General features: G+C 41.6%; 1 protein-coding gene across 5 annotated transcripts in view; it reads right to left on the minus strand.

Annotated features, from left to right (window-relative positions):
• PRTFDC1 (phosphoribosyl transferase domain containing 1) overlaps window positions 1–23686 on the minus strand; it is a 92751-nt gene extending 69065 nt beyond the window's left edge. The window contains exons 1-4 of one of the 5 annotated variants that reach the window (XM_072749411.1): window positions 23527–23652; window positions 22926–23121; window positions 14401–14507; window positions 8471–8654 (exon numbers count right to left, since the gene is read on the minus strand). In XM_072749411.1, coding sequence (XP_072605512.1) covers window positions 8471–8654; window positions 14401–14507; window positions 22926–22949 — 315 coding nt within the window. In that variant the 5' untranslated portion in view covers window positions 22950–23121; window positions 23527–23652. Of the gene's footprint in view, window positions 1–8470; window positions 8655–14400; window positions 14508–22916; window positions 23122–23526 lie in introns of all 5 variants that reach the window. The other 4 variants (XM_072749410.1, XR_011999949.1, XM_072749412.1 and 1 more) reach the window with 4 other exon arrangements.
• Window positions 23687–24726: the final 1040 nt, after the last annotated feature.

A 24726-nucleotide genomic window follows, 5' to 3' on the forward strand; every position in this document is an offset into this window, starting at 1 on the left:
CTAGAATATGATTAGGTTTTTTAAATTGTATTTATTTGTTTGACACAAAGAGAGAGAGAAAGAGGGAGAGAGAGAGAGAGAGAGAGAGAGAGAACAAGTAGGCAGAATGGCAGGCAGAGAGAGGGAGAAGCAGACTACTTGCTGAGCAAGGAGCCTGATGCAGGGCTTGACCACAGGACTCCAGGATGGTGACCTGAGCAGAAGGCAGACACTTAACCAACTGAGCCACACAGGTGCCCCAGGATTAGGCATTATCTGATCAAAAATTCCCTCTACTCAATTCTCTCTACAGAATAGTCTTTCCTTTTGGAAATCCTAGGTGACATAATTTGGGCTTTTCATGCACTCTTTTATGCCCCTTAACTTCTCCCTCTTATATTCCATTTCCATCTGTGCTATCTTCTGGGTATTTTTTTCAGATCTATCTTTCAGTTCAGAATCCACATCCATATCAACATTATCCTATCATCTGAGTTACTATCTTATCCATTCAGTTACAATATTTTTCTCCACTAGACTTTCTATTGCTTCACTTCTAAAAGTTTTTTTTTTCTTAAAAATTTTATTTATTTATTCATGAGAGACACAGAGAGAGGCAGAGACATAGGCAAAGGGAGAAGCAGGCTCCTCGCAGGTAGCCCGATGTGGGATTAGATCCCAGGATCCTGAGATCATGACCTGAGTCAAAGGCAGATGCTCAACCATTGAGCCACCCAGGCGCCCCCACTTCTAAAAGTTTTCATTTATTTTTGTCTTCTCATGCTATCTTACTTTTTTCTTTAAATTCCTTCATTTATGTCTTTAGTCATAATACCTATAATTATTTTATATTCTTGTTCAGATAGTTTGTGTACCTATTTCTGCTATTTATTTTTGCCAGCTGATCTTGCCCATGGTGGATTGTTTCTTTGCATCCATTGTGCTTTGGATTTGTGCACTCAGCTTAAGTACAGCTTATCTGAAGGAACCGGCCTAGGTGGAGGCATTCCTTTCAGAAAGGTTTTCTGGCTTTTACCAGGCACCTTGGGGATATTGTGGTCTGAGACCAATTTTAATATTAAATTCTCTGCTTGGAGTTTCCCAGACAATGCAGGTAAAGTAAATTAAAACCTTTAACTCACATGTGGTACAGACTTGAATTTAAAAATCCCCACAGGATATTTTACTTTCCTGTTCCAGCCCAGCTAGTTTCTTGGGGTCTCCCATTATTTAAGGATGGATTTTTTCCCTGAGGGCATGCATCTTTGAGGGCACTGGCTTTGCTGGAGGGTCTCATTCAGCTTCCTATTTTATATTGGTCCAAGGCTTTATCATCTGTCTCTGTATAGGTGTGAAAATCAGATGCTGAGGCTTCAACTCCTCCTCCACAACCCCCTCACAAGCCCAGTCCCAAGTTCATCTCTTGTCTGATTCTCAGAATTTTCATTTCTATTTCTTGGAAACGCGGTAACTTCTTGTGAGCTCCAGGGAGCATTGAAAAGGGTTTAATAAACTATCATTATATTTCACCTCGCAGTTTTAGGTGTTGGTATAAAGAGGATTTTCAAGTTGTCTGTTCCATAAAACTGCCGCAATTAAACTGTGTTTGGTCTATTAACCTACCTGAACATATTACTTTGAGTAAAAGACAATGTTTTTAAAACCTGTCATGTAGTGGTATAATTCAAATAGATGAGATGTAGTGTTTCCTTAGATTAGATCTGCTGAAAAATCTGGCCTAATAGGTGAATAAATTCTTATTATGAGAAATAATTGATATTTGATTCTTTGTTAAATAAACACTGAATACTTTCAGAAATTTCATTGATTTTATAAGAAAAGCCACAAACTATGGCTACTTGTGTGCATATGGGATGTCATACATGTAATAAGTTCTCTCTCTGATGCAACTTCTAGATTTTCTCAAGTAAAGCCACTATTTATTTATTTATTTATTTATTTATTTATTTATTTATTTCAAGAGACAGAGCACATGAGCAGTGGGATGGAGGGGCAGAGAGAGAGAATCTTAAGCAGGCTCTGTGCTCAGTATGGAGTTTGACACGGGGCTCGATTTCATGACCCTGAGATCATGACCAAGTCGAAATTAAGACGCTTAACTGATTGAGCCACCCAGGTGCTCCAAGGCCACCACTTCTTTAAGGCACTTTTTCATAATGATAATAACTGTATGTATGTACTTAATATGTATCTAACATATATTTTCAGAGAAAAATATAACTAACTCCTTCATAAATGTTGGCAAACATGTTCATATCTTATAAAACAATAAAGTTTTGTGGGAAAACTTAGAAAAATTTGTGGGAAATGTGGATATGTTGTAAAGGGCACAGGCTTGAGAGACAGATGGGCCTGGGTTCTGCGGCCATCTCTTTATTGGCTGTGTGACATTGGGTGAGTTAATGAACCTCTCTGAGCCTCCTTTTCTTTATCACTAAAAGAAGAAATGAGAGATACCTGGCAGGGTTGTAGACAGAATTAAATGAGATAATGAATTCATATAGCAAGTGCTGAATGAACATTGGTGGAAAGACAAGGAAAGACAGAAGGGAAAAAGGCAAGGAGAAGAAGGGAAAACTTGAAATGCTAAGGATCTGAGGCTGCCAGTGTTCTCCATTTCATTAAAGGACAGGAGTGTGTTGACCCTGCTTTCCAAGGAATTAGCTTAATGCTAATTTCTAAATAAGCTTTGGCCAGATTGCTATCATTCATGCAAACTCATTCCATGTCTTATGAAAAGTTTCATATAACAACAAAGACGAGTCAAATTGCCTGGAACCTGGAATGCTTGAATCCATCCACCCCTTCAGGAAGGTCCCTTAGTAAAGAGTGAAGAGCACCAAGCAATGAGATCCCTCTCAGGAAAAGAGCCCCCCAAGTGACTTACGAACATGATGGCTGTGACAGGGAGAAATATGGCCTCTGCCCCAAATAGGAAATCTAAAAAGAATCACAGAGCAAGAGGCTAGGAGGAAGTAAAAAACTACACAATGCTTTTGACCAGCACCCACAATTGTACAGAGTCCTGCTCTCTCTCCAGAAACTTCCAAAGGAATAGAAAGAACATTTCATGGTCACTGTTTCTGCTGAGAAGTTCTCAAGAACAGGTTCGGAGGTATGTGGGAACACCAAACATGCTCAGAGGAAAATTAGCTGGTCCTGTTCCCCTTATTTGATGGTGTTTATTAGGTTTTGGTTTTTTAAAAATATATCTCTGCCCTCAGGAATGCTGAAAGAACTCAAGTATATAAAGGGATGGTCAGCTCAAGCCTAGCTTGACACAGCAATTAATTCATCTCTGGATGAAGACAGCTTGCTTACATGCTATAAGTAGAAAGCTGTTCACATCACACCTCAGTCTATGAATATGGTTTTTCCATTCATTTCTGAGGATATTTTATTAGGGGAAAAACTTGCTCTGACTGAGCAGGTAGGCTTTTTTTTTTTCCATGAGAGACACACAGAGAGAGGCAGAGACATAGGTAGAGGGAGAGACAGAGACATAGGTAGAGGAAGAAGCAGACTCCCTGTGGGGAGCCCGATGCAGGACTTGATCCCAGGACCCTAGGATCACAATCTGAGCCATAGACAGATACTCAAATGAGCCACCCAGGCACCCCAGCAGTAGGCTTTTATATTGTATGTGAGGTAATTTCTCAGGAGATGATCCGTGTTGCTCTATTGATAGATATGAGGAAACACATTTAGCAAGAAAAGAAAACACATGACAATTATCCTCAGGTCCTACAGGACAGTGTATGAAAATAGGTGAAGGTAGTGAAAATTTAAAGTCTACTACTGCCTCCTCCTTCATCAGAACCCTAGGCAGGAACCCCCATATCCCTCTCCCCAGGAAACATATGTTGATTTGAAAATATCTTTCTAGATGCTGCAATAATGCTTACAATGCTAATGAAGTTTTAGAAATGGATATGTTTCCTTTGAACTAGTATCATATAAATATGAGTTAACAGGGCATATAAGTGTTAGAATGTATGCCTCTAGGTTAAAATATTGATCAAATAAAGAGAAAATGTGCAGAGAAATGGACAATGAGAGACAGCAGTATTATTTAATCTGACCTAGATTACATTGTTGTTAATTTCAGCAAGACTGATGATATTCTGGGTCATAAAACTAGCCTCAACAAATTTAAAAGAATTAAAATCATACAAATTATAGTTACTGCAAACAGAATTAAGCTGGAAATCCTACAGAACTATCTCTGGAAAATCCCCAAATATTTGGAAATTAAACAAGAAATAATTCATGAGAGAAAGAGGAAGTCACAAAGGAAATTAGAAAATAGTTTGAGTTGAATGAAAATGAAAACAAAGCATCAAATATTGGGGGATGCAATAGTCAATATCCTACCGATTGAGAACAAGGCAAGGATGTTTTCTTTCACCATTCCTATTCAGAATTGTATAGGAAGTCCTAGCCAGAGCAATAAGGCAATAAAAAGAAATAAAAAGTCTACAAATTAGAAAGGAAGAAGTAAAACCATCTCTGTTCATAGAAGAAATTATAAGAAATTCTACAAGAAAGTTTTAGAACTAGTAAGAGTTTTGAAAAGTTTTAATATTCAATATACAAAATCAGTAGTATTTCTTTTCGTTTTTAGTAGTATATCTATATACCAGCAGTAAACAATTGGAAATTGAATGTCAAAGAAAAATTTACCAAATACAATAGGATCCAAAACATTTTAAATATTTAGGCATAAATCTAACCGAAGATATCTAAGATCTGACTCTTGAAAACTAGACAAACATATTAAATATTAAATAAGACCTAAACAATTGAGAAATATATTCTGTTCATGAATTGGAAGACTAAAGAGTGTTAAGATGTTAATTCTCCCCAAATGGATCTATAGATTCAAAACAATCCCAATAAAAATTCTAACAGGTTGTTTTGTAGAAATTAACAACATGGTTTTAAAATTTACATGGAAAGGCACAGAACTAGAATAGCTAAAACACTTATGAAAAAGAACAAAGTTGGAAGACTTATGCTACCTGACTTCCAGACTGATTATACTGTCATAGTAATCAGAACAGTGTGGTATTGACCAAAGAATAAGCATATAAATGAACAGAACTAGGTAGTCTCAGAAATAGACCCATACTTATACTCAAGTGAATTTCAGTGAAAGAGCAGAAAATACAATGGGGAAGGATAGTCTTTTCACCAAATGATCCCAGAACAATCAGATATTCACTTGCAAAAAGAAAAAAAGTGCCATATTAACAAATTAACACAACATGGATCATAGACCTAGATTTAAATTAAAACTATAAAACTTCTTTTTTTAAAAGATTTTCTTTATTTATTTGACAGAGAGAGAAAGAGTACAAGCAGGGGGAGTAGCAGAGGGAGAGGGAGAATCAGTCTCCCTGCCAAGCAGGGAGCCCAATATGGGACTCAATTCCAGGACCCTGGGATCATGACCTGAGCCAAAGGGAACACTTAAATGACTGAGCCACCCAGGCACCCCAAAACTATCAAAATTCTTTTAAAAATAACAGAAAAATAGTCTTTGTGATCTTGAATAAGGCAAAGATTACCTAGATACACAAGAACATGATTCATAAAAGAAAAAATGGATAAATTGGGAGTTTATCAAAATGCTTAAATTATGCTCTTTGAAAAAAAGAATTACTGTTCCTGAAAATAAAAGAACAACTCACTAGCTGGAAAATGTACTCAAGACACATACCTAATAAAGAATCTGTGCCTAAAATATATAAGGAACTCTCAAAACTCAATAATAAGAAAACATATGATCCAAATTACTGAAACGAGCAAGATATTGAACAAACACTTCAACAAAAAACCAATATGAATAGCAAATAGCAAATGAAAGTATGCTCAATATAATTACTCCTTAGGGAAATGCAAATTAAAACCGCAATGAGATTATTATCACCTATTTGAAGGGGTAAAACAAAGGAAAAGAAAAAAAAAAAAGGAAAACTAGCAATACCAAGTACTGTGGAAAATAGGGAGCAACTGGAACTCTCATCTGCTGGTGGAGGTGCAAAATTATTCAGTTCCTCTAAAAAACAGTTTGGTAATTTCTTGTACACACTCACCATATGACTTAGCAATTTCAAGAGAAGTTTACTCAAGAGAAATGCAATATAAGTACACACAAAAACCCCTATGTGAATATTTATATCAGCTTTGCTCATAAAAGATTTATTCATTAAAGATTTATTCATTTATTTGAGAGAGAGAGAGACCATGAATGCAGGGGAAGGGGCAAAAGGAGAGAGAGAGAGAAAAAAAAAATCATAAACAGACTCCATGTTGAGAGCAGAGTCCATCACAGGGCTCAATCTCACGACCCTGAGATCACAACCTGAAATTAAGAGCTAAATGCTTAACCAGCTGCACCACCCAAGGGCTCCTGAATATATGATTTTAAAACTGTGATAGTTCCATATAATGAGATTGTATTTGACGATAAGAAGAAATAACCTTCTGGTATACATAACAACATGGATGAATCTCAAATGAATTATGTTAAGATTTACAGATGTACTAAGGTTACCTGGTGTATAATTACATTCTATGACATTATGGGAAGAGCAAAGCTCTAGAGACGGAAAATGTATCAGTGCTATCCAGGAGCTGAGGAAAGAGGTGACTACAAAGTACAAAGGGACACAAGGGCATTTTTTAAGGTGAGGGATGTTCTATATACTGATTGTGGTGATTTACATGACTATGCAATTGTCAAAACTTATAGAACTGTAAACTAAAACAGATCATTTCTCTTCCATGTAAATTATACTTCAATAAATCTAACTTTAATTTTTAAAAGAGTTTAAAAACCTGTTTTCCAGGGGAAAATCCAATAAGGATCAGAGCCAAGCAAGTGAGAAAAAAAAAAATCTTCTACAGAAGCTCAGCGACTTAATCTAGGATGAAAGGAACCTAAAGAAAAGGTTTCCAAGAAAAGATGAAACTAACAATTTAAGGTTCACATGTCTATAAAAAATAGCTTAGAAGTCATTGGGAGAATACAGAATGTCTGAAGAAATGATAAATAATTTGCCAATTGCTCAAGAGCTGAAGCAACTGAATCACAGAGAGTGGTAGGTGGAACCCTAAGGCACATGCCCATCTGGTCCCTGGTGGACACACCCTGTTTAATCTCCTCCACTTGAGTGTGGGTGAGACTAGTAAATGTGGGAATGCACTCCCATGATTAGGGAGAGAGACAGAATCAACAGCAGACTCAGTACTGAGTGTGGAGCCCATCACAGGGCTCAGTCTCACCACCCTGAGATCCTGACCCGAGCTGAAATCACGAGTTGGCCGCTTAACTGACTGTGCCAACTGGGCACTCCAGGTCAGCTATTAGAAGAGGGGTCAGAGCACCACTAAATGGAAAGGTTCTGCTGTGCCAGGAACTGCCTGGTGGAGGGGACCATGAGGCAAAGCCTGAGGGCAGCCTGTAGATGCTGAAAGCGTTTCCACCAGGGAAGTAGAGACTGAATTCTGCCAATAACAAATGATCTTCTGCCAACAAGTGATCGTGGAAATGTCACTCATCTGCAAACTTCGGAGGAGATCATACCCCTGGTTAACATCTTGATTTCAGCCTGGGAAGACTCTTGAGCAGAGAACCAAGGCCCGGATGTCTAACCTAGAGAAACTGAGGTAATAAATGTGTGTTGGATTAAGCAACTAAGTTTGTGGTGGCTTTGTCACACTGCAGTAGAAAAGCCATTTAAACAATGAATTAAAATGTGTCAAGCTAGTTTAATCAGAGAATACTTTTATGGCTTTGACTCCAACAGTTCCTCACCGAACAGTAGGCTAGTTTTGATGATTTACTATATGTTGAATCAAAAAGCATCACAGAAGGTAACTTCAGAGAAGAGGAAGGACCCAGTGGATGATGTCTTTGGAGGATAAACTCCCTTGGTTCTATCCAGTGCTGTCTAAGAAAACCCAGTATAGATTGGTGGAGGGGCCTTTTGTTGGAGGTTCTCTCATCTTGGCTCACTGCACATGGTAACTCATTGTCCCTACAGGCTTCCCTTTTACACTTTCAGGCCATGACTACAGCCATCTCAGTACTAATACTGTCCTCTCTGGGCTGGACACCTTCCTATGGGTCTCAAGGGCCAACGGTGACATCCAGACCGGAAACAGGTCAGTGTTCACCGGACTTTCTTAACACTCATTGTTAACACACTCAATTGTGAGGTTAGTCACCAGGAAATAACCACTCACTTTAAAACCATAAAAGAAAATATGAATCATTCCCAAAGCATCTTTCCATATATGTGATAACAGAAAGAGGGGCTCCTGCAGTATTTCAATTACAGGCTGAAGTATCTTGCAAATTTAAAAAATGACATTCTTCATTTTCATCATATTATCAATTTTTTTATTCTAGAAAATCCATTATTCTAAACATTAGATAATGAAAACGGAATTAACAACTTACCCTGTAACTTTTCAGTCTAATGAAATCAACCTTCATAGAGACAAATCTATCTGAATTTCGACTGATGTTCTTCAGGTGTTCCACAAGATCCGCACAGAACTTGTAACCTCCTTTCAGCACACACAGGATCACAATGTCACAGTATCCTATGTCTTTCAGAATATCCTTTGCCAGCCGTTCAATTCTGAAAGAGGAATTAAAAGATATAGTAAAGCATAAGTACTTCTGAGTATTTTTTTTCCTTTCAAAGAAAATGCATGATGTACTGCCCATATTAGATTACGTAGGGGATTGTGGAGGAGAGCTCGGGAGACAGAAGCCCACAGATAAAGAAGCTTTGTTAAGGTTGGACAAAGAGAGAGTGTTCGAAACATATTTCTGATAACCACATCATCCATAGCACATTTTTGCTCCTCTGTGTCACAAGCATGAGTAAGGTGTAAAATAGATGTCAAAGATCATGAATGCTATTATTTTATCACTACAGAGCCTGGTTGTTAACAATGCCATGAAGGTATCTGCTCACTTTATAGCAAAGAGAGAGGACATGGGAAAATGACTCACCCACCTTATGACATTAGAGGAGACTGGAAGAAAAGTCAACTTCATAGTAACTATCAAAAGAATAATCTCTGTTTTCTGTTTGACAAAAATGGCACATGACCTATGTGAAAAGTGCCTAGAACACAATTCCAATAGGCATCACTTCCAGGGAGCACCATGTGAATGATCCTTTCCTGGAGTTAGGCAGCCTTGGGCTGGTATCCAATGCCTGATTTGAAACTGTCACTGTGTTTTTTCTAATTGTTTCATGTCTGTAAGTCCATTGCCCAAGCATTCATACAGTATTAAAACCTTGAATGGAGGCAGGAGCTAGGGTTGCATATTAAAAAAAAAAATTCCTGGGATCCCTGGGTGGCGCAGCGGTTTAGCGCCTGCCTTTGGCCCAGGGCGCGATCCTGGAGACCTGGGATCGAATCCCACGTCGGGGGATGCAGGCTCCAGTGCATGGAGCCTGCTTCTCTCTCTGCCTGTGCCTCTGCCTCTCTCTCTCTCTCTCTGTGACTATCATAAACAAATAAAAATTAAAAAAAAAAATTCCTACTGGCACTTCAGATAGAAGTAGATTTAAAATGTGTTAACCTTTTAGGACACTTGGGTGGCCTAGCAGTTGAGCGTCTGCCTTTGGTTCAGGGCGTGATCCCGGAGTCCTGGAATCAAGTCCCACATCGGGCTTCCTGCACGGAGCCTGCTTCTCCCTCTGCCTGTGTCTCTGTCTCTCTCTCTCTGTCTGTCTGTCTCTCTCTGTGTCCCTCATAAATAAATAAATAAATAAAATCTATAAAAAAAATGTTAACTGAATGATCCGTATATATATATGTATGTATGTATATGTAAAGCATTATATCATGTATGTTCTACATATATTACATATATGTAATAATATATTACATAATATATTTTGTTATATAACTTATGTATGTATATGCATACATATGTTATACATATATATACATTTACATATTAAATAGCAACCATGGTTTCAGACAATGTTTCTCAAAATATGATCATCAAGAAAATGTACATCAGCATGCAAGACAAAGGGACATTCATTTTCAGCATAATGGAGTGAGGCAGTCAACACATTTCCACAAAAAAGTAATTATAAACCTGGATAAAACTGCCAAAAGCAACCATTTCGGCACTCTGGAAGTTAACCAGAGACATATAACAAACTGTGAATCATTTATTCATGAAAACATTGAACAATGGGTAGAAACAGCACAAATTTGGCATTCTTGCCAGAGAATGCTCCCACCTCTCTGAGCCCTTCATCAGCTCCATTGTTCAACCAGATAGTTCAACGAAGGTGGCCCACTGCCAGAGGAAGCTCACCTGATAGGGAGCATCGTTGGTTAGTACGGCTATCTTGGTAGCCTGTAAACAGGGAGAGCCAATGGCTCCATTATCGTGAAGTTGCAAATAATCTAGTTTAATTGCTAGTCTAGTTGGGACTAGTCTAGTCAAGGATTTAATAGGGAGTTCCAGGAGGGTAGAGTCATGGGAAAAAGGACAGATAATAAACTCTTCATGTATCCCAAATTGACCAGAATCTATGCACATGCCCAGCAGAGACCAGCATGGTTCAGGTTGCCTATACATTTCTGAATGATGGAGGCTGTATGTGCAGAGGAGACACAAGAAAGCACAATGAAACAATAAAAGCCAGGGAAGACTTGAAAGAGGCTGGAAATTTGAATGTGCTTGTCAGCCCCACACACATTCATCAGCAGAAAGTAGAAGCATTACTGGCCTGAGGTGTTTGAGTACAATCTCCAACCAATCTTAGGCTGAAGACTAAGCTCTTCTGACACAGGGTAAGTCCTAGTAAGTGAGGGTTACAAGTAGAAACAAGAAAACTGCATATCACCAGAGGCTATACAGTGTGGAGGAGACAAATTCCACAGAATGGAAGACAAACAACAACAACAACAACAACAACAACAACAACAAAAACCCCTAAAACCAGAAAACGAAACCAAAGAAAAAGGTCAATGAACAGCAAATAATTACAAATATGGTAGGTATTAAATCCACTATATCAATAATCACTTTAAATGTGAATGATCTAAATACAGCAATTAAAAGACAGACTGTCAGAGTAGATTAAAAAAAGACTCTCACATATATTGTCTGTAAATATAAAGGCACTAATAGATTAAAAGTAAAAGGATGGAGAAGGACATACCATACTTATATCAATCAAAAGAAAGCAGGAGCAGCTTATTGATTTCAGACAAAGCAGATTTCAGAGCAATGAAATTATCTGGAATAAAGAGGGTATTATATAATAGTCAAGAAGTCAATTTTCCAAGAAGACATGACAATCTTTAATGTGCATGCACCTAACGACAGTGTTAAGAACCTGATAGAACTACAACAAGAAATAAATCATCTACTGTAGTTGGAGACTTCTATACCCCTCTATCAGTAATTGACAGATCCAGCAGTCAGTAAACCACTAAGGATATAGTTGAATCACATAGTACCATAAATCAAGTGGACCTAACTAGCATTTATAACATTCTTCTCAAAACATATAAATAAGAAAATGAAAAGACAAGCCACAGATGGGAGGTGGGGTATTCAAAAAATCACATATCTGGTAAAGGACTTGTATCCAGAATATATAAAGAGCCCTAACAATTCAATAAGAAGACAACCCACCCAAAGTAAAAATGGCAGAAGACTTAAATAATCATCTCTTCAAAGAGAACATAAATAGCTAACAAGCACACTAATCATTAGGAAAATGCAAATTAAAACCACAATGAGATACTTTTATATATCTACTAGAATGGCTATAGTGAAAAGTACAGAAAACACTAAATGTTGACAACTGTGTGGAGAAACTGGAATCCTCATCCTTGCTGGTAGAAATATAAAATGGTACAGCTGTTTTGGAAATAATTGGCATTTTCTTAAACTGAACTATAAAATCCAGAATACTGCTCCAAAAAATCTATCCAAGAAAAATGAAAACATACATTCACACAAAGACTTATATGTGAATGTCCATGGATGCATTGTTCATAGTAACTCAAAACTAGACATCCAAATAATCATTGATTGGTAAATCAATAATTAGATATTGTAGGATTTAACCTATATTAAATGTTTAGAAAAGACAAATTTATATAGAAAGAAATCAGACTAGTGACTGATGCTGCAAGGAGGAACATGGATTGACAGTAAACAAATTTTGGGGGATGAAAGAAATACTATAAAATGATGGTTGTGCTTGCCCAACCATAAAAATTTACTAGAAATCACTGAATCATTGACCTGCAATGGGTGAATTTTGTAGTATGTAAATTACACACTTAATTAAATTCATTCCTGGGGCTCACCCCAGACCACTGAATCAGAATTTCCAGACATAAAGCATAAGAATACACATTTTATTGGGCACCTGGTGGCTCAATGGGTTGAGCGTCTGACTCTTGGTTTTTAGCTCAGGTCATGATCTCAAGGTTATGGGATCAAGTCCAGTGTAGGGCTCTGTGCTCAGCACTGGCTTGCTTGTCTCTCTCCCTCTGCTTCTCCCCCAGCGTCCCCACTCTCTCTCTCATGAATAAATAAAATTAAAATAAAATCATTAAAAAAATACATATTTTAACAAATCACTGGTTAAGTCTCCTGTACTGGGAACTGACTTTGAGGAGCCCTAGCAGGACCCAATCATGTACTAGATCAGGATGCATTTAAATAAGTCATAAAATTCAGGTGAAAAAAAGCAGGAATTTGCTTAAACTGGGGGATTCCCAAAACAGTGTTAAGGGAAAAGTATGTCTGAATTATTAAGATGTGAACTGAATACGACGACTCCACTACACAACAAAAGTTGGTTTAATTGTTAAAGTCAAGCAGGTTTCTTTCCCTTTTTTTTTTTTTTTTGCAGGAATTTCCTTATTTTTAATATGAATTGCTAACAGGGAGATTTGACCATTTGGGAGATGTGAAATTTCCCAAGTTTATTTGATCACAGAACATTTTGTTCCCTTTGAGGATTGGGAGTTATATTCCACAGAAAGCCACTGTAGGCCATGAGAAACTCCAAGCCAGGCTGTATTTTGATAAAATATAATAGTCTGAGAGAACGTGCAATATCCAAGTATTATCCAGTAGACAAATTTTAGAGCAAAAGAATGACATTTCCTTTTGCTATAGACAGGAATTAATGGAAAGATAATATCCTGGGAATACGGACTGTCTAATGTTTTTCAAACTTTACTTTGGCTAAGGACTTATTTCATAAGTTAAATATTAACTCAGAAGAATATAATAGATTTTTTTTAAATGGAGGCAAAAGTATTACAGTTTAAGAAAAAGGAAAGCATGCGGAGTCCAAAGTTTTGATTTGCTCCTACTTCCCATTGCTTCTTTCACCCCCATTTCTGGGTGTTTAAAGAATCTCTATGTTCCTGGGAGTGCACTGTGAGGCTTGCTTTCCATGTAAACGTGAAGCTTAAGTAGTTGATATTTGTACAAGAAAACAGAGGTACATGGAATGATAAGAGTCTGGGCATTAGGCAGTTTTGTGAAAGGGGTATGACCTTGAAATCCTGATGCTTTAAGTAGGCTCAAGTGGAGGATGCTCTCTGAAAACCAAGAAACAAATGGTGACTTAGTGACTTAGAACAGGAGAAAATGTTGGCTTTTACAAAGCCAGTTGGCCAGACAAGAGCTAAAGGATATCTATATAGATGGGTCAGAAAGAACTAGAAATAGTATTCTAGAAATAGTTCTGTGCAGATATTTTTAAGCTGAAAATATGCCTATTCCCAAAACATTACCACTGCCTGGAAACCATAATTGTGCACAGACTGGCCAATCTGTGATACATTGCTTGATCCAAGATATATGCCAAATTTCAGGAAAAGTCAGGGCTTCAGGGGTGTGTCCCATGAAGGCAAAGTTCACCTGTTAATTATCCCTGGTTAACTCAAGAGTCTGTGAATAATTTAAGACAGACACTCTCGGGTAAAGAGCAATGCTTTCCCAAATCCTATTTTTATCAGTATGTACAGGACATTGTTATTTTGAGGCTGATATTATATCTATATCTATATCTATATATATAGATATAGATATATATATAGCCAGTAGACAAATTTTGTCCAGTAGACAAATATATATATATATATATATATTTTTTTTTTTCTTACCATTTCTCTGGGACAAATGTCCAGGTAAATAGTTCAGTTAAAACATCAATTCATTTTATTCCAAATTCTCTGCCTTAAAAAAAGTTCTGTCTACTTCTATATGGCAGACTCAGGAATAGGGTCATAAAGTGTATTGTATGATTTGCACAAGAGGAGGCCAGACAGCACAGGACCAAGATTGACATAAGAAATAACACTCACCTGTCCACAATGATGCCATGAGGTATGAGGACATAATCCAGATCTCCATAATAGTGCTGTGGGTATGTGAATAAATCCAAGTCATATCCTGGCCAACTGTCCATAATCTGTAAATCAAATTACTTTGGTCAAAATATTTTTCATGGGAAATTTATTTGGAAAATGTAAATAAACAAAATGTGTATCATTTGGAAAAAAGGAATAGCATTAAAAACAGAGAAAAGGTCTGACAATCAATACATTACATTACATTCCGTCAATCTATTGAAAGCTCAGTGGGAGAAAGTAATTTGTTTCATGAAAGCTGACAAAGAATCTAGTACTGAAATGAACAGAGTTTGCAATCCTAACTTTTGGCATCATACAGTGAAATATCAACCTGATGTCTTATAGCTAAACTGATAGTATTGTTTGTAAGAGTGTGTTTTTGTGAATATATCATTTATATCTAAATGATATAGTATCAAAAAAAAATAAATGATATAGTATCATGAATATAAGTAACACTATGTTCATAAGTATATTAATATGGACAGTATCATAATAAATTATTATAAATATTAATACATATACTATTACATTTTTATACATTGTAAATGCCTCATCTGTCTGGGAAAGATTACCTGTTACAGTAAATGTGTCTTGGGATTAATATAGACACAAACTTCTGAGTGGCCTACTCATTACAATAAATACTTCAAACATGGTGGGAACTTCAATCAAGTCCCATCGGGAAAAATTGTTACAGAAAATCAGCCTGTTCATGCAGTGAATACAATACTAGTCAGTCTTCCTCTTTCTTAGCACTAGATGTGCAACTTTTATGGTTAGAACAGGAAAAATGTGGGAGAGAAAATGAAGGTGAAGAGCGAGTTCCTTTTACTTTCAGATCACCGAGAGAGGATACAACAGGGAAGTGTTAGCACTCAACTCATTGCATAGCTGTATTGCAGATTCCTGATCTTTGATGACTCCTGCACCCTTCCATCAGACTCCTCTATTCAGCATGAAGCTTTTATAATGCAGAGCTATCCTGAATCTCCAGCCCATTTCCCTACACCATCATCTTCCCATCCTCAGACTGGTCTTTGGTCAAGTGGTGACCCTTCCCAGCTCTGTCTTCTGTCTTCTGTTCATTGTCTGTCTTGCTTCTGCATCCTCTCCCTCTGTATCTCAAGTGGAATCCGCAGAAGCTCAGGTCACAGGCCCCACTTATTTCTGGAGGCCTTGCTCACTGCTCATAATCTCTGATCTTCTCTCTGAAACTCCTCATAGATGAGGTCCTCATAGCTCTCTGTCTTTTTAAAGGCTCCCTTTCAGCCTCCTTGAGACGACTCTTGCCTCTTCCAGCTCACTCAATCTTGTCTGCTATAGAACCCATTCGTACTTCCTTTCATTCTGGCATGTCCTCCAGCTTTCCACCTTTCTCCTCAACCAGGACTCAAATCCTTAGTCCAGCCTCCACCCACACCCATCGCAGTTCTGGGTTCTGGAATGCCAGCCAAACCAAATTCAGAGCATTTTCTTCCAAATGTATCTCCTTCCTATCTCAGCAAAGGACAACATATTTTTCTACTTGGTCAGATTGAAATGTTGGAGTTGCTGTTGACTTCCTTCTTTCATTCCCTCATGTAACCCATTAGCAAATCCTATCATCAATTCCTTTAAAATTTAACAGGACTCCCACTCAGCATCCCAACTGTTACCTCCCAGTCCATGCTACCATTTCTCCAGGAACCACCACCATGGTTATCAGACATGCCTCCCTGCTTCCACCCTGACACCCCCGCCCCATTCTAACATGGCAGCTGGATTGCTGCCATCTTCTGCTTATCTTCTTTGGGGGGCTTCCCATTTCTCTCTGAGTACAATCCAGAGTCTTTATCATGGTCCACAGGGGCTAACTCTCTCGACTTGTCATCTGTAGGCATTCTCTTCCTCCTTCATTCTGCTTCAGCTACGTTCTTCTTGCTGATCCTGATCCTTCAATGTGCCAGGCATGTTCCTGCCTCAGGAGCTTTGCACCTGCTCTTTCTCTTGCCTACAATACTCTTCCCCCAGATTTCTACATGGCTTACAGTTCACTTCCTTCAAGTGTCCATTTAAATCTCCCCTCCACGAAGAGGACTTACCTGATCACTCATATAAAATAGCACCCTCTTCCTTCCTACTCATCTCTGAATCTCTTTTCCCCAGCTTTATTTTTCTTCACAGCACGTTTCCACTGGATGTGACGCATATACATCTGTGTGTTTTGTCTTGTCTCCTCCCACTAGAATGTCAATGCCTTCTGACAGAGACCATGTCTGAGTCATTGTTGAAACCCTAGAACACTGATCTAGAATACAGGAAGTGCTTAAAAATGTTCACAATTCTCCATCCGAAGACTGCTTAATACTACCTGAGCTCCCACCCAAACTGATTTGCCTTGATTTGTCTCCTTGCATAAAGATCACCACTGCCCAAGGCTCTGGAAATTCATATCTACCACGGGCAGATTGTTAGCCAAATGGTGTATGTCATCTGCATATTTGAAAAGTACCACATTTGCTCTGCCTCTATCAGCAAATTGGCTGTGTGCAATGATTGAATTTGCACAGAGCAACTCTGTTTCCTAGCCCTGAGAACTCCCTGGGCCTTTAACCATCAACACCACAGTTCCTTGTCAGAGCCTGAACACCAGCTGTACGTGCAGAGCCTCCAGAAGATCCTCTGGCAGGCCACGGTAAAGGCCAGACAAGAACCCCAATGGGCATGAGGCCCTAGGGAGACCATTCAAGTGAATAGCATTTTCTGGCTCTCCTTCCAGACCACACACACTACCCACTCCACTTCCTGGAGCCCTTCCAGGTGGCGGCATCATTAACTAGTGGTCTTCTGAGCCCATTCTTCCTACCATGCAAATCCTTTACTGCCCCCTGCCCCCTGCTGCATCTCAGACCCTACATTCTTCTCGGTGTTCTAGAGCTCAGCTCCGACACATACTGGCTGTGATGCTAGGGAAAGTACTCATCCTGCCTGAGACTCAGTTTCCCCCTCCTTTAAATAAGACACAATAAAACCTACGGACAGGGTTGGTGTGAAGATTAAGAAAGAACAGAGTTTCCAAACCAGGCAGGAGCAACCCCATTTGAGGATCTGCTACAAAGCAGCTGCCTCTCCAGTATTATGGACTGAATTGCACTCCCCCCACCTAAAATTCATATGATGAAGCCCTAATCTCCCACTGTGGTGACCTTAAGAGGTGAGGCCTTTAGGAAGTAATAAGGTCATGAAAGTGGAGCCCGCATGATGGAATTAGTGCTCTTATAAGAAAACCAGCAATTTCTCCTGCATGCTCTCTTTTTTTTCTTCCTCCTCCTTTGCTCCCGCCCTACTCTCTCTGTCTCTGTCTGTGTCTCTCTACCATGTGAGGACACAATGGGAAGAATAAGGCAGCTATCTACAAGCCAGCAAGGGTCCTAATCAGGAATGAAATCAGCCAGCACATTGATCTTGGACTTGCACCTTCCAGAACTATGAGAAATACACATCTATTGTTTAAAATAAGCAAACAAAATGAGAGAGAGAGAGAGAGAGAGAGAGAAAGAGAATTTATTTAGAGTTTCTAGGACATTTCCTGGTATATAATAGGTGCCTAATAACTGATGTCAAAAAGAAGAAAAGAATGATAAACAAATGACAAAACCAACCTATTTTTAAGTGTCATCATGGTAACCTGTAGTCAGAGGTGGCATGGAGTAGTGGTCAAGCACATGGACTTAGAAGTCCAGCACATGTGAAGTGGGGGGTTTATAGCTTGGGACTTAACTTAGGGTTTTAGCTCTCTGTGCCTTGGTGTGTTCATCTATAAAATGGAGTCAGTGCCTGCCTCACGTGGCTATTGCGAGGATTCAATAAGATGTATAATGGAAATAAAATTCTTATATCATTATTTAATCTATAGTACCTACATAGTAACTGCTAACCATCTAGATGTGCTAAAACATCACTAGTTAACTTGCAAATTAAAGGTCTTGATTTACAGAAGAACCTCAAACCTTTTTGTCAATGTCATGTTACCTTAGTAAAAGTTACACATTTAAAAATAGAAGAAATGTATTTGTCTAAAACTATTTTATAATTAAAACTGGACTTTTCCAATTAATCTGAAATCATGAGTTTTCCTTGTTGAGATAAAAGACAATTAGAGGTAAAGAAACTACTGGTTTACAAACAACAGGTGTTGGTGAGGATGTGAAGAAAAAGGAACCCTCGTGCACTGTTGGTGGGAATGCAAACTGGGGCAGCCACCGTGCAAAACAGGGTGCAGTTTCCTCAAAATATTAAAAATAGAACTACCCTATGAACCTGGAATCACACTACTAGGTATTTACCTAAAAAAATACAAAAACACTACTTGAAAGGAATACGTGCACCCCGATGTTTATATCTACAATAGCCAAACTATCGGAGCAACCCAAATGTCCATCGATAGATGAATAGATAAAGGTGTGTTATATAGTCAAGGGAATATTAGTCAGCCATAAAGAAAGAATGAAATCTTGCTGTCTGCAACAACACCGATGGAGCTAGAGAGTATTATGATAAACGAAATAAGTCAGAGAAAGACAAATACCATATGACCTCACTCATACGTGGGATTTAAGAAACAAAACAAACATGCAAAGGAAGAAAAAAAGGGAGTAAGAGGCAAATCAAGAAACAGGCTTTGCTTATGGAGAACAAACTGATGGTCACCAGATGGGAGATGGGTGGAAGGAATGGGTGAGATAGGTGATGGGCATTAAACTGTACACTCACCATGATAAAAAAAAAAAAAAAAAAAAAGAATATGCTGTTAAAAAAAAAAAAAGACAGCAACTACTGGTTTACTCCTCATAATTCTTAATGGCACATGAAAATTGCATTGCAAATAAGTCCTAAATCTGAAGGAATAGAGGCTGCTATGAACTGTAGATAATTATGTTATTCATCGGCTTTTTAAAAAATCAAAACAAGAAATCTTTAAATAGTTTCAGCATCACAGATAATATGCTCTAAGTTTAGCCAGAACAATACTTTCTCTGTTCAAAAACACAAAACATGGCTAGGCTAGGGAAGTGACAAACACATCAACTGAGCCATTTTATACAAAATTCAAAACCCAGAACTCATTTGGCTTCTCTTTTTTTCTTATTTGAAGATATACTGAAAACCTTCTTTAGAAGTCATTAAAAATATTTTTTGGCTTAGCATGTTTCTTGCACCATTTTCCAGTTTTTTTCCCCTAGGGAGAAAAACTATTTGAAAACACATGCAAAAAACACATCCCTACTCCTCTCTGCCTCTGAGCCCCACACCCTGGGCCCCACTCTCTCCTTCAGACTGGGAGCCTGGTTGGTGCCAATTTTCAGGCTCACATCTACCCCTCAGCTGTTAGAGAGAAAAGGAGTCTCATCCCTCAGCAGTGCTTCCAGGAACCCCACACACAAACATCGAACATTGACTGGCCCAGGCCAACGAGGTGCACTCTGATGGGTGCCTCAAACCACACGTGGAGACAATGTGTAGAAGCGGCTCCCTAAAAAGAGGGGGTCCAGATTCTGCTACCAGAAGAATGAACGGGACTCGCCAGACCAAATGACACCTTGTATCACATGTGCCTTCCTCTTCTGTGGTGGGTTCGGCACCCAACCTAGTAAAGTTGTGTTTTAGATGGTTATCTCATTACTTATCTCCAATAATGCCACAATACTGGGGCGGGGGGGGGGGGAGCACCCATAATAGAAACACAACAATCATTTTAGATTTTTCTCTCCTCCTTATACCTTCCAAACTCACTGGGCAGGTACTAACTGTGATTCTCTTGATAATGCTTCAAGAGAAAATAAAACATAGAAATAGAAATAAAACATAGCTAAGAACCTGATCCAAAAAGGCCATATTAGTAGAGATCTTTATCTCTTCCTGAGAAGTAAAAAAGATGTACCAACCACGGGCTGGTGACCTAACTGGCTCCAGATCAAATAACCAGTCAATCTTGAGCAAAGTTTCTGAACTCAGGGTCTACAACTCTATTTGGCAATTAACATTTGCTACTGCTCATTGTTAATAATCTACTAATGTCCTACGTCCTCCATTCAATGGAAAGCCATCTGTCGGCAAGAGTCATCTTAACTCTTAATATTCTCTTTTCTTGCACAAACCATGCTTCTTGTTTCATGCTTAAGTCATTGGCTCTATGCCCTCCCTGCCATCTACATCACATAGTTTCTACCAACTCAGAATTTTCTTCTGCACCTCATTTCTGAACAGCCCCCAAACCTGTCTCCATCATCATCCTACTAGCCACTACATCCTACTAGCCACTACATCCTTCACCTGCCTTAACCCAAACGGCCTCATCTTTATATGCCACATCCAATCTTCCAGAGCAATCTCATCTTGGAAGTACTTCCCTGCAATCACAGCTTCCTACATAGCACAGTGAGTGACTTCAATCCTGCTTCTGTCATTTGCTAGTTATGTGACCTTGGTGACTTTCTTAATCATTAAGGGTCTGTTTCCTCCTCTGTAAAATGGAGATCATTCTATTCCTCCTACCTCACAGATTTGCAAGGAGTAAATGAATAACACAGCAAAAACACACAGTAAGTGCTCAATACATGCTCGCTATCACTACCTGCCCCCTTTTTCACCGGTACCAGGTCTTCCCTTTTGTTTTTTGCAACCATCCTGGAGGGCTATTTTCCCTGGAAAGCTTCCTTTCTGAGCTCCGCCTTTCCTCTCTACCCTAGATGCCATGGGCTTCGAACTCACTCTGAATCTGCCTTCCCAACCTGCATCCAATTTGAATTCATCTAATTATGCCCAGCTCTACTGGAGAGCAAAAACGCAGGGGCTCTCCCCATGACACATTATTTCCATCCTCTCATGAGGTCCTCACGCTGCTTCACACCATCTTTCTCACAAAATTACCTTGCTTCCCAGAGAGCTTCTTCTGACACTAATAGGTTGGGCTATTTGTACTGTTCCATCAGTTGCTTTTAAGAATTTAACGATCTGCCTATCTTATTAGTCATATCAATTTACCTAATTCCTTTCTAAGGGTATATCTAATTAAAGGATAGCCTATATTGTTGCCATTCTATTGATGGGATGATTGTTTGAATGATTCTCACTGCTAATGGTTTTGAGATTGTTGAATACAATGGACTCTTTTCCCACCTTAGTCCTGCTTGCTCTTTCTGGAGCATCTGACACTTTTAATGGCCCCTCTCACCTCTCCACAAAACCCTGTTCCCTAGACACCTACCACCCTGTCTGTCCTCTCCGACTTGGCTCCTCAATATTGGTCTCTTTATTGGGATTCTGCTGGACACGCTGCCTCTTACATTTGGGGATTTCCAGGTTTCTATCCATAAACTTATAATTTTCCCCTCATTTTTATGGGTATCCCTATCCATACCAAGCATCAAATATTTGTCTATTTTCTGAAGATTTCCAAGTCTATCCAATCACCCTCCTCAATTGCAAATATGAATTTCAAATTGCCTACAGTGAGTGCATCTTGACCTGTGCACCTTGCAGACTCAGTTTGCCTAGAATTAAACTTATTTCCCTTTGTATATTTTCATCCCTCCCCCCAACCCCACACACACCCCCTTGGGCCTGACTGTTCTCTCCATTGCAACTGGAGTGATTTTTTTTTTTTAAAGCATAAATTGGGTGTGAGGATTTCTTCTCAGGATACAATTTCTTTGCAATCGGTATGCCCAGTTTCTCTTCTTCACATGGTTACCTCCTACTCGCCCTTCAGGTCAGGGCTCAAATATCACTGTCAAGGGGACATCCTGACCACCTGAGCACAAGCAGTGCTCCCCAGCCCTCCTTCAATCACTCCATTTCTCATTCCCCCTTTTCTTTTCCTTGCACAGGTCACTATGTGAAATCTTCTTCTTTGCTTGCCTATGTCCCTTTTTCTAGAATGTAAGCCCGATGAAGACAGAGCTTTATCCGGGTCCCTGCTGGATCCACAGAGCCCAGAACACCACCTGGAATCCCGCAGGACTGACAATAGGTGTGGAATGAATAAATAAATGAATTCTTGGTCCTTTACGATGAAAAGGTCCTGCTGATAAATTACGAACTGAGCAACACCTTTCAACCTGACTCCTTCTGTCTGCGGGTGCAGTGTTTCCTTCCCCAAGCTCCTTACTCCAGCAATCCATGCACATAATTAGTTTATTAGTGAATACCACAGATTTCTGATAAAAAGGATTGTTAATGCAGCAAGTTCGCCCCACTCTCCACCCTCACCTCTGTTAATAACCACCACCTTCTACACAAACTATTCTGGACAGGAGCCCGGAGCTGAGGCCAGTGGCCACAGGGCAAGATCGGATTTGATTCCTGGACACTGACAGATGGGTACCCTCTGGCTGACTCTGAGGGGCTCCCAGGGATAAAGAGGCTCTGGTCTGGGAATCCATCGGCCCACATCCTCCCATCCAGACACGCTACTGCATGGGCACCTCACATACAGGCTCTCCAGTTCGCTCGCTCATCGCTCATGGGGTCAAGCCCGCTGTGTCTCCCTTTAGCTGACAAGGATACCGACGCTCCAGAGGCTCTGGGGCTCATGCCAAGACCCCGGAGCCCCAGCCCAGGTTTCAAAGCTCCAACTCCGGCCATGGGAGCCACTTTCTTTCCTAGCCGGCCTCAAGAGCCCTCAGCATCCTTTTGGGAAACAAAACTTGAGGCCGGCGCTGGAGGGGTCAGGAGGAAGCCCGGGGGGGGGGGGGGGGGGGGGGGGGGGGGGGGGGGGGGAGAGGCCCGCAGAGGGGCGCGCGGGGAGTCACCCGGGGAGCGGAGCCGGCGCGCGCAGCCTGAGCGCGGGGGTCCCCGAGGCCCGGGTCGGGGGGCGGGACGGGGGGCACTGGGCACGCGGGGCGACGGCTGTCGGGGGTCGCGGGGAGGGGAGCGCGGAAGCCGTCCGCGCGGGGACGGGGGCAAAGCAGCGGCCCGCGAGTGCATTTCAGGCATTTAATCTAAAAGGAGGGTGCCGAGGAGGGAGGGGAGGGGAGGGGAGGGGAGAGAGCGGGGGCGCCCGACTCAGCCCCGAAACCCGGAGCTCGCATTTACCACGACGCCGCGCCCGTAGTCTGGCGCCTCCTCGCTGCTCCCGGCCATGTTGCTCCCGGGGAAAGCGGGAAGGGAAGCGGGCGCGGGAGGGAGCTGGAGGGGGATGGTGCCGGGGCCCGCGCGCCGCCGACCCCAGGCCTGGCTCCCGGCCCCCTCCCCGCGCTCCCCCGGGCCCCCCCCCTCCCCCGCCCCCCCCTCCCCGCGGCTCCCCGGGCCCCCCCTCCCCGCCCCCCCCCCCTCCCCGCGGCTCCCGGGGGCCCCCCCTCCTCCCCGCCCCCCCTCCCCGCGGCTCCCCGGGCCCCCCCTCCCCCCGCCCCCCCCTCCCCGCGGCTCCCCCGGGCCCCCCCCCGCCCCCCCCGCGGCTCCCGGGGCCCCCCCTCCCCGCCCCCCTCCTCCCCGCCCCCCCCCCGCGGCTCCCGGGGCCCCCCCCCTCCTCCCCGCCCCCCTCCCCGCGGCTCCCCGGGCCCCCCCCTCCCCGCCCCCCTCCCCGCGGCTCCCCGGGCCCCCCCCTCCCCCGCCCCCCCTCCCCCGCGGCTCCCCCGGGCCCCCCCCCGCCCCCCCCGCGGCTCCCGGGGCCCCCCCCTCCTCCCCGCCCCTCTCCCCGCGGCTCCCCGGGGCGCGGGCGAAGCTGCGGGGCCGCGCGCGCTCCGCCTGAGCGCAGGCCCGGGGCGCGTCCCTGGCGGCGGGAGTCCAGGGGCCCCCCGCCTGCTCCCCGGCGGCCCTTCGGCTGCGATTTTATTTTCCCGTGGGAAGGCGGCCCGCGCCCCCGCTCCCCAAGGCCGTGGTCCCCGCTTTCAGGCCCGCAGGGTCTCCGCAGCCTTCCTGCCGATTTTCCTGCGCTCTGAGCAAAGCCGTGAGAGTCCACGATGTGGGATGTTCTCGAACTATGGCTGTAGACGAAACTACCCCGACCGTGATTTTGTTGTATGTTTGTTTTTTTTTTTTAATTTTGGTTTTAAATCCTCGAAACCTCCAAGCCGGGAGTGTGAAAGAGCCCGTGATTGCTTTTACCCCGGCCCAAGCCCGCACTTGAGGATCTGGAATGCGAAGCAGGGGCCCGGCCTTCCCTGCATTGGGGGGGGGGGGGGACATTTTTACAGATTATCTACTTTACCACTTTTGTGAGACCATATGGTCCGACTAGAATGGTTTCGGGTTGCAGTTTAAAGCAATCGCTGCTCTCAGATTCAAAAGCTGCTT

The sequence above is a fragment of the Vulpes vulpes genome, chromosome 2, assembly GCF_048418805.1.
Source record: "Vulpes vulpes isolate BD-2025 chromosome 2, VulVul3, whole genome shotgun sequence".
Taxonomy (NCBI): domain Eukaryota; kingdom Metazoa; phylum Chordata; class Mammalia; order Carnivora; family Canidae; genus Vulpes; species Vulpes vulpes.